This window comes from Acipenser ruthenus, chromosome 21, assembly GCF_902713425.1.
Source record: "Acipenser ruthenus chromosome 21, fAciRut3.2 maternal haplotype, whole genome shotgun sequence".
NCBI classification, from domain to species: Eukaryota; Metazoa; Chordata; class Actinopteri; order Acipenseriformes; family Acipenseridae; genus Acipenser; species Acipenser ruthenus.
The window spans coordinates 26,077,616-26,088,077 of NC_081209.1; the positions used below are offsets into that span (position 1 = coordinate 26,077,616).

The window sequence follows — 10,462 nt, forward strand, 5'->3', positions numbered from 1 at the left end:
TTGAGTGCTTGGTCTGTATATGATAAAGGCTTATTTTTCCATATAGCCGCAAAAAGAACGCAACGATACCTTTTGAAATCGACAAACATAATGTGGCCATTATTATTGGGTTAAAGTAAGTATGATTACATTTTGGCAGGCCAGTTATAGATTTGACCATTGCCAATTATCTTAAATATACAGTATACTTGTCATATTTTACACACATCCACATGCTCTATTTGGGCCAAATATATTGGTTGTGTTTCATAAATATAATTGTACTAATACGCACAATCCTTTTTCATATGGGATCTGACGGCAAACATACTGAGTTGAGTGTTTTTGAGTACTGTGACTATTTTTCAATATAACCATCCACATAAAAGTTATATTTCTAACGTTTTCTTTTTGTGAGTAGAAGAAATAAGACACTTACAACAAAAAAAAAAAACGCTATTACAACCCGCTTATCGCACTTAACAAAACTGTATTTAATAGCGGTTTTTTTTTTATGAGTAGAAGAAATAAGATACTTACAAAAAAATAAAGTAAACGCTATTAAATACAGTTTTGTTAAGTGCGATTAGCGGGTTGTCAAAGTTTTGATTTGGTCCGAGCCCAGGTTTCAGAGCAAGAACGATTTAATGGAACACCTTCCGGGTTAGACACATGTAGTTCTCAGTGCTGAGAAATATCCCTTCAAATAACGATGGATGGTTTTGAAAGGGATTTAGTTTGTGCTCTAAAAGAAGTTGTGAATGATAGTAACTGGCAATACGTGGGAGTAAAAGAGATGTTTAATTCACCCTGCACCAAGTGAGTTCGTAATATTTATTGTAAGCACAGCCACGGACAGGCACTGATGAAATCATACTAGTGCTGGCTATTCAGATCAGCAACTTGCGATTAGAATGGAAAAAACAAGAGTCAAATGTTCTCCTTTTGAGAGAATTAACCAGATCTGTGTTTTTCTTAGCAGTGCCTAATTTATTGTTGCATTACTGCACTTCCTTTAGTGTCCATGGGATACAGGTATTTTGCGAGAAAGGTAGCCTTGCATGATATAGATAGTTTATGCGAGGAGAAGGACAGACAGATACATTGTTCGTTTTCCTATGTTCATACAGACTGTATTCTGAAGATGGTGAACATGTAGTTCTTGTGCACACAGAGGATGGCCGATTCTGGGCAATGGATTCTGCATGTCCGCACGAAGGTGCTGTATATAAATCTGTTTATAACACTTCCAAAATGTTAACGTCGAACAAATGTATTCTATTGCACTGGGTGAATAAAACTTTCCTGTATGTTATATAACATGTTCTTTGAGCCAAAGAACATATTGCTATTCCCACAGATCACGTATTGACTTGATTGGGACATATTTTCAAAGCGTTTCCTCCAGTCTTTAATTAACTCCTGTGACAACCAAACAACTTCTGGATGCTTAAGGAAGTTTGGGATTATGTTACTTAGTTGTGTAGTTCTAGTATGTAAAAATTAACAGGTCTTTTACCTTTTTAAAAAGAATTGGAGTTAATTAAAGCCCTGATTTTAACCTTATAAACGAACTGAATGAATGAGTGTGTGTTTGTGTGTGCAGGGGGTCCACTTGAGCTTGGGGACATTGAAGATGTAGGCAATGGAAAGCTGGCATTAATCTGCCCCTGGCATCACTTTGATTTCTGTTTGGACACTGGGAGCTCATCCACCGGACTTCAGGTGAGACTTGGAGCAATGGAAGCTGGCTTAGTCATGGACCAAGAAAATAGCAACATGTTACTGTGCTACACATTGGAAATCATTTTGTAGTAACTTCTAAATGCAGATCTTTTTAGAACTCCTTCCCTGCTAATAATCTGCCTCTCTTTCCTGTTTAATGATATTCACAGAAGTAGAAAATAAAACATATTGACTTTAACCAAATAAAATGTAAGACTAAAAGGCTTGAACCATTTTATTACTTTTCAATTTAACACCATGTTCCTGTTAACAGAACCAAGTGTACGAGGTCCGAGAGTTCAATGGCAAGATTTACATTGAAACACAAAGCAGGTTGTCGCTGAGTCCTGAAACCGAGACGGCAGCTGTGCCCTTTGGTAAGAACTATCTTGTGTTCTGTGTGTTCAATAAGGCAAGTTGCATGGTTTAAAAAGTGTGTAACACTAAACCCTACACACCAGCACACCTTGTTTTTCTTATACCTTATTTAACTTTTCCAAATCTTGTTTAGACAGCTTGACACCTAGGCTTCCAGTACCTGTTTGCTCTGAAGATACACTCTGTTTCTGGGCAGCTAAAATCCTGTGCACACCTGAGCCCAAAGAGAAGGTAACGCAATCATCACTGCATTCCAGGCAGTGGATACAAACCCTACAATACTACACAGGTAAAATACACTTTCAAACAAACAAAAAAAACGGTATTCCTGTTGACACAAAGCCAGCTTTTCAAGAACATTTAAAGCAAACATCTCTTTTGACATACTTTCTGGTAGTTTGTTACTGCTCATTTCTATTCATTTCACTTTAGCAGGGTCTGAACATGTGACTGGCTGCAAAGCATGTCATGAGGGAAAGCATTTCACTCAAATTGCAATAGTGACACCTGGAATGGAAGTGCACAATTGGGTAGATTTAAGGAATTGTATTTCAAGTTATTAAACACCTTTGAGCAGCAAGGATTGAATTACAAGGATTCCGAACAGGTCTGTAATAGCTGGTAGTCTTCAGGTGTGTCAGGTGCCATTTCTTTTCTGTCCTCAAGGTGGCGCTGACACACCAGGTTCAGGAGCAGTGGAATTCTGGGCAGATTTCCAAAATTGGGCACGCAGAAGCACCGGAGCAGCCGAGCAGAGAGGAGAGCCTGACAGTGCGGGAGCCAGGGAGGATCAAACGAGGGAAAGGGGGCACGCTGGTAAGAGAGCCATGAAAACAGTAGCATCGGAACAGTTAGAAACTCTTTGTGTTTCGTAATGCTCTCTGACAGAACAGAACTTGTTCTACTTAGGAGAACCGTATGTTTACAGTGAGACCTGGATTACCCAGTCACCACTGGCACTGAACATTGGTGGCTGTCTATTTAAGGCTGTCATTCACTTACAGAGAAGAATTAAATACGCATGTCGTGGGTTTATTTGCTGGTACAAGCAGGTGATTGTTGCTTAGTTAGATTGCAATGAAAGTTTTTTCTGTATTTTCTGAAGGGGTTTTCCTGTTTTTGTTTCTAAAGGCCAGTAGAATCGCCTTGCTGCATCCCCTAGCTAACATCGAGCAGTGGGCGATAGACCTGTCATGGGACATCATTGTGAGGTTTGCCACAGTGAGGTTACAGAACGGAGAACAGCTGCCTCGGGAGTTTTTCAATGACTTTGTAAAGGTAGCTGGAGATGAGGCCAAGGTTGGTGTTCCTGGTTGAGTTTATATGGGATTTTCAGAAGGAACTTAGTACATCCACTTTTCAAATATAAAACTAGCCTGTCTACTTTGGAGGGAAAGCCTTGGATACATACAGTATTATATATGTATACCTTCTTTATAATATCAGGGTCTCATTTGGATTCTGTGTTTTATTGTTCAGCATTACCAGTTATTGGAGAAGAGGATCACAGAGCTAGGCAGCTTCTTCGGATCTCTACCTGTGCACAATGGTATGTAGCTTCAGTAGTCTGCAACGTGTGCAAATACCATCTCACATGCGAGTCATAACAGATCAAGCCTCGTATTGAGACAAGCAACAGACGCGCTAGTCGTCCAAATCCCACAAAGCATCCACACGTCTCAAGACCGTCTGTGTATGTCAGCAAAGTGTCTATATAAATGAAAGTTTTACCAGAACATGTGAAATATAGGGATCTCTGAGGAATGTAGAGAGGTTTCACTGTATACTCCTCTTCTGTGCTTGCAGGGCTGTGGCAGTCAGCAGCAGACACCTCCCACGACCTCATGGCCCGGCTGGCAGTAGTGCACATGGTACATGAAGCCAGGTATGCCTCTCTAACCATCAGCTAGTGTTCAGTTTGCAGTTACTTTCACAGGCTGTGGAGACACACTGTTACTTTGCAGGTAGTTTTTACAAGAGGTTTTTCAGCATCCTGTACTGCAAATGTCAGTATGACCATCCATTTGTGTGTGTCGTACTTACTGCATCTTGCTCAGTACCCCTAACACAATGTCCTATGTCTCGAATGCTGTGCTGTTTTTAATAACGCTCCAAAGCCAGTACGTGAATGTTTGATCCACATGTTCTCCCTGCAGAGGTCTTGATGTCCACCCTCAGACGCTGGCCCGCTTTGCAGCTCAGAGTGATGAGAGCTCTGTGAAGATTCTGGAGGTGATCTACAGAGATGAAATCACTCACGTGGCTGCAGGGCTGCGATGGTTCACCTACATCTGTGCTAAGGAGAAGCGGGTAGGTCTTCAGAAGTAAAACTGCACACAAACCAGATGTCTTCCAGACCAGGTCTTTGATGAACCAAGTGAACCTCCAGCTAGGTCCTAAAGCTATTCATTATCTCATTATACCTGTTCAAGCTAGTGTCGTCCCTCCAGGACCAGAGTTGCCAACACTGCTATACGGTCTTACAAACCCCAAAGAAATACTGGTCCTTTATGACTGTACAGTATGAGTCAAAGTTCAATATTAACCTCATCTATGGTCTATGATAATAATATCAGTAAAAATCAAAAGGCTTATCATTTCTGTATCGGTTTTCTGTCTCCAGGACCATGTGTCTACATTTCATGATCTGGTGAAACAGCACTTTAAAGGCTACCTCAAGCCTCCGTTTAACAGTGAGGGAAGAAAAACCGCAGGGATGACTGAAGAGGTAACCATTTCCATACTGTCTTTGTACAGAGCAGTTACTGAATCATTGTACACAAGCTTCTTCATAAGTGATGTTCTCGTTTCAGTGGTACCTTCCTTTAGTGAGGCCTTCTTAGTATGAATGGATTTCTGGGTGAAACGCATGAAGGGATGAAAGCATCAATATGCAATTTCCAAAGACAAGCCAAGAGGACCCTTCCTTTCCCTGACACCTCTTCACCGCAGGCAGCCGTGGTTTGTTAGCTACAGCGGGTTAATCCAGGACTGAAAAATGGATTTCAGAGGGAAGTAGATGACATTATGTATATTCTGGATTTTAGAAGGAATCGTCAGTTTTAAGTTTTAAAAGAGAATTAGCCTCTTAATACTGTACTCCCTGCCGGTGCATGTGTTCATGTGGGGAATACTGGGTTGGCAGGGAGGGGATTAAATTTCTCTGTGTCAAAACACGTGGGACTGTGGCTGGAGCTGTGAATTGAATAAGTGATTAAATGATTAAGGTTCCAGCCACAGGTGTTAGTTAGAAAAAGGACAGGATTAACGTTGGTAGTGAAGGTCTAAGGTCTGTGTTCTGTGTTCTGGTCCGTGAGTTTTTGTGTAGACCTTTTGTTTTGACCCTTGTGCCTTTTTATTTGTTAATGTGTTTTGTTTAGTGTTTGTGTTTTATTATTAAACGTGTGCATTAGCGCTTGAAACTGCATCTTCTGTGTCTGAGTCTCCCTTCCTGGTCGAAACAGCATTGCCCGTGATGCTGTCCTGTCACAGTTACCAAGAAAAACAGGCTGACACAATGTAACTACATCACAAGAACATTTTAAAGTTCTTTGTTTTGTCTGTTGCTACTAAATATTTAATTAAAAAAATAAATTTTATATAATTAATACATGCGAGTGTTTTAGATTTGTATATCTATATTACAAACAAGTAGACATGGTGTTTTTGTAAGAAAAAATATTTAATTTTCAGCGCAGTTAACACTACGCATATTTACCCGCGCTACACTCCTAAAGGGCTCCTCCTCTTGGTGTGTGGCATGTTTTAGACCTGCTGGTGCAGCTTTCTTTTTTTCACGCTTTTGGGTTCTGGTTTGTACGTTTGGAAAAGACACTCTCTTTGCTGCCTTTCTGATTTTCTTAGAAAATACCGATGGAGATAGCCATTGTAGAAATCTGCTGCTGAAAGCCTCTTCTTCAATTTCACTGCTCTGAACCCCACCCAGCCATCCTGAAAAATAAATGAAACATTCCTGTAGTACCAGATTCACCAGTGAAACACAGTACTGAACAACCCTAGACAAAGAAACGGGTCTAGTCAATTGATCTGCGGCAGATCTAAATACTGCTGTCATTTAAATCATTAAAATAGTCACTTTTTTCACATTTTATAGACAGAAATAGCTTAACAGGCACTGCTGGATATTTTTTGATTTTCCTGGAGCCATTTAGATCAAATCAATATACCCAAGATCTCACTTTATATTTTGTTATTCTACACCAAACGCTGAACCACGCCGTATCTGCTATACAACCATATGTATTCGTATTAAGTAAATGGTGCTGATTGTAATATCAGTTTATGATTTTATACCTTACAGCAAACCAGCAGTGTGTTTGACTCCTTGTGATACAATAAGGACCCAGGGGTTGGTTTTCTTTGCTGTTCAGATTCTGACAAAGAAGAAAATGTGGTATTAGGTTATTTAAGGAACACAACTCTGGTGCCCAAAAACATCAACAATGGAACTGTACCTGAAACAACTGGAATTTCATTCTGTCCTACAAAATCCAGCAGTTTTATTGTGTCTCCCATCCACAGCGTTCTCAATGAGATCTATTGTAGAAACACAAACATCAGTGCCCAGTTATAATATGAAGAAACGGATTAACAAGACATTTATACTCTAGTATAGGTACGTTTCAAATGAGTCTTTTAACCAATTTAGGGTTAATGTAAAACATCTGGATACAGAACTTGTTAACTTCAATAGCATCTTCAGTTGATCACATGTTCATCTGTATTTCTTGTTCTTACCCTGGATCCGATTGCCTGGAACAGTCGTCCAATCTGATCACAGGATTGGTCCTCCCAGTTTACCCAGCTCATATCCACACTGATCTTAGGAGCTACAAACAGGGCGAGAGGGGAGAGGACATCACAATCCTAATTGTAAACTAGCAGATACACAAATTGCACAGGCAGGTCTGGACAAAAGGAAAAGTCAACAACACTGCATTATCAACGTGCAAACAATACTCAACCAAACTAATGGGGAACTTACCAAAAGTCGCCCCTTGCTTTGACTGTTCCTTTTTATTCTGTATTCTTTCTGGTAAATTTTCCAGAGTTGAAATTAGCTGTAAAAGCAATAGATGAATGATTAAAAACAGTGTGCCTAACCGTTTAACAATATTATTGTTAAAATTAAATATGAAACTGTACAGAAACTTTTCTGTGATATGTCTGCTTATATATTGTCTGCTGATTTTAAAGCTTTAAAGTTGGTTAGAGTTTAGTGCCATCAGATGGCAGCATAAACCCAAAAACGAGAAAGTGCTACTATGGGTTTTCATATGGGGCATACAGCTCTTTACATTAGTATGTTTTAGAGCTGAATGATTCAAATTTGCAGAAGTTGATTCTGAGATGTAAAGGTAGTTTATGACAATGAATAACAAAGCCATATTTGAAGTTCCCCCAACTTACCATTTTTGCACCCATTTTGGCAAGAGTTGCCCCAAGCTCCTGGGCTGTGCAATGTGGCTGAACCAGGCACTTGTCCTGAATCAGAATTGGACCCACATCAAACCTAAAGTGAATATGAACAATGAAAACATGAGTAAAATAAAGTATATAATATTATAGTTATAATTGCAGATACTGAAGTTATTTAATTAACTATCCTAGTATCTTCCAAACAGTTACTGACAGTAATGTTGAACAAGCTAATAATAAAGCATTAGTAAAAATGGGCACCTTTTCGGTCTAATCTGCATGATGGTGACCCCAGTCTCAGTGTCCCCATTTAGAACAGTGTGGAACACTGGAGCAGGTCCACGCCACCTCGGAAGAAGACTGGGATGGACGTTCAATATGCCACTGAAAGAAATTCACACATTTACTCACCCAAGAAATGCAACTTACAAAAGGTCATTTTGTAATGCAACTTACAAAAGGTAATTTTGTGGAACCAGCAGTTAAATAGTTACGACTCAAGACTTCTTACTAACTCATCTAAGCAGATAGAACTTTCTCAAACTTCTCAAGGTCATCATCCAGCCTCGCTTTACTAAACCTAAATTCTTTGGGATATGTAAAGCAGCCACACATCTCAGTGTACTTTACATATAACGTTACTGTATCATTTAATACCTCTAGGTTATAGTTCAGAGTTGCAAGTTTAATTCTTACTATGGAAATTTGAGGATGAGATCCTCTGGTAGAAGACATCCAAATGACACCACCACTCCCACATCGAACTGTTCACATGGGCCAATGTGTGGCCAGTCATGGATGGGAAGCTCATTCTGGCTTGCGAATCTTCTCACAGGCAGTTCTTTAGAGAGGAAAGCTGGCAAAGTTACAACTTCAAGAGTATCCACAGCTGTTTTGGGGCTGCTATCTCTGTTGAAACGGGGAACACTGTCGATCAGCTCAGGCATATGCAAGGACTAAAAACAAGCACTACACTTTTCAGGTATTGCCCACTGTAAGAAACTGCATTGACATAATATTAACACAGAGGTTAAAAACATGAATATTTTCAACGTTTCTCTTTCTACAGAGGTGCTTTTTTGTACAGTACAAGTAGCGTTTATTAAAAAGATTAGTTACCTATTTTTTACCACTGGAAAAGTTAAACTGTTAGACCTAACACTCATAATCAGGCTTGCCTCCAAAAGGATTTTAAACACAAATGGGATTAAGGAATATACTTTTTTATATATATATATATTTACACGGGCTTCTTTACCTTGACAAGGTAAGAGCTTTCAAAGACTCCACGGCAAATTCGTCTGTCCCAAAGAATAGTATTCTCCATGGAGGTCTTTCCCTCAAACCGTTTCCATTAACAGCACTGTTGCTAGCGAAGGAGCACGGACTGTCATGCGTGCGTTTGGAGTCATTTGAAAACACCCGTAACTCCCGTAAACGACTGGAAACACGCCACAGACACGCATAGTTTCTAAAGAGTTTGCGTTGGTGCCAAACACGGGTAATAACACAGTGTGACCCTATGTGTTTTAATTGAATCCACATTGTCACATACATTGACAGTCATCCCTCCTGAAATAATGACACGTCCGATATAAAACTGTACCTAAGCAAACGTTTGTTGTTACCCAATTGTCCATTTATACTTGACTTAGTACTGAAATCAGTCACTCCAAAGTACAGTGCGAGCAATAACACACACAGGTCATTCTAGTATTAACCCACATTCCGAATGCTCATTTGTTTGGTTTTAACTCGTATTTCAAATCATTTAACTAGTACAGACTTGCAGGAACAAGCACCACTTGTCGGATTTCATATACGCAATAAATTGTTGCTCCAAAATGCACTTTTGCGCGATCACAAGTTTACCCTGCTGCTTCTGCAGGGCGCAGCCATCTTTGTCACTGCGCATCCCCGATTTCCTGTTCTCTGCGAAACAGAGTCCCCAGAAGAAAGGAGCCCCCCTGCTCTGCGTTCCTCAGTTACTCTTGCATACCTGTATTTCCAGTGGAGCTGGTTAATCTAGACAGTGAGGCTAAACTTCAACAATAACAAAACAAGCGAAGGTTGCTACAAATAGGAACATTTAATAATTGCTTACTTTTGTAGTTTTGTGACATCAAAGTATTGCCACTGTGTTTGTAAAAAGAACTAAAAAGAAAACAAGTCAAGCACTGCAATCAATACCTTATACAATTCTATTTAAAATCCAGCCAATATTTGTAAAGTTTTACTCAAATGGAATATTATGTATGTAGTAACATATGGTTACCTATTGAGTTAATTGTCAATACATATAAGGCAAGCAATAACTGATAACACACCTGCCCTCAGTCCCAGTAAACTCAATAGCCTTGTTAATGCATCAAGAACAAGGGCTGTCTTTATAGAGCGATCCACAGTGCCATTACTGAGGCTGACGATGATGCACCCAGCACAGCAGAGGTGTCACAGCCTAGCGATCACTGCTCTCTGCCCTTATTGTTCGAGGACGATTAACATTTAGGTCGTTAACCTTTACAGGTTCTGGCATTCCCCCAAGATACTGTATAATGACATATAAAACATTCATTATAAAGCCCCTCCACTTTCCCATTCACTGTGCAAATATTTCAACACACACACAAGGTGTGTAAGGCAATTGACCGAAGTGTCACCTCATTTACTGTAATCAGAATTGGCTTTAGTATTGTCAATGTCAGACAGTTTTTTTTTTTTTTAACAGAACAACCTTTTTTCAGTAGAACTGCCCCTATATGGAATCATTACATGATAACCATGGCCACGCTAATGTCCACAGCAGCTTGAGTGTACAAAATACAAAAAAGGGTTTCTTTTTCAGAGATTTACATTTTGTCATTAAACTCTTCAAATGTGTCTTTCATCGTGTCTTGGTTAAACAGTAACTGGGTTGTTTAGCCTGAAACAGCAGAAATCA

General features: G+C 39.6%; 2 protein-coding genes across 4 annotated transcripts; one reads left to right on the forward strand and one right to left on the reverse strand.

The window, feature by feature from the left end:
• Window positions 1-618: 618 nt before the first annotated feature.
• On the forward strand, window positions 619-5,509 carry LOC117427846 (uncharacterized protein HI_0077-like). The gene is made up of 12 exons (XM_034046193.3): window positions 619-798; window positions 1,110-1,198; window positions 1,586-1,704; window positions 1,979-2,081; window positions 2,216-2,313; window positions 2,749-2,898; window positions 3,214-3,381; window positions 3,562-3,631; window positions 3,889-3,967; window positions 4,239-4,392; window positions 4,706-4,810; window positions 4,896-5,509. The coding sequence occupies exons 1-12, from the start codon at window positions 692-694 to the stop codon at window positions 4,923-4,925; spliced, it is 1,272 nt and encodes a 423-aa protein (XP_033902084.3). The 5' UTR covers window positions 619-691; the 3' UTR covers window positions 4,926-5,509.
• Window positions 5,510-5,745: 236 nt separating this feature from the next.
• On the reverse strand, window positions 5,746-9,519 carry LOC117427847 (methionyl-tRNA formyltransferase, mitochondrial-like). 3 transcript variants are annotated; one of them, XM_034046196.3, is made up of 9 exons: window positions 8,780-9,517; window positions 8,218-8,430; window positions 7,783-7,905; window positions 7,513-7,615; window positions 7,088-7,163; window positions 6,841-6,932; window positions 6,558-6,639; window positions 6,397-6,476; window positions 5,746-6,033 (listed from the first exon to the last, which is right to left on the reverse strand). In XM_034046196.3, exons 1-9 carry the CDS (start codon window positions 9,076-9,078, stop codon window positions 5,848-5,850), a joined length of 1,254 nt encoding a protein of 417 aa, XP_033902087.3. In that variant the 5' UTR covers window positions 9,079-9,517; the 3' UTR covers window positions 5,746-5,847. The 3 variants fall into 3 exon arrangements, with proteins under 3 accessions (XP_033902087.3, XP_033902085.3, XP_033902088.3); XM_034046197.3 differs by having other exon boundaries at window positions 5,953-6,033; window positions 6,402-6,476; XM_034046194.3 differs by lacking the exon at window positions 6,397-6,476 and having other exon boundaries at window positions 8,780-9,519.
• Window positions 9,520-10,462: the final 943 nt, after the last annotated feature.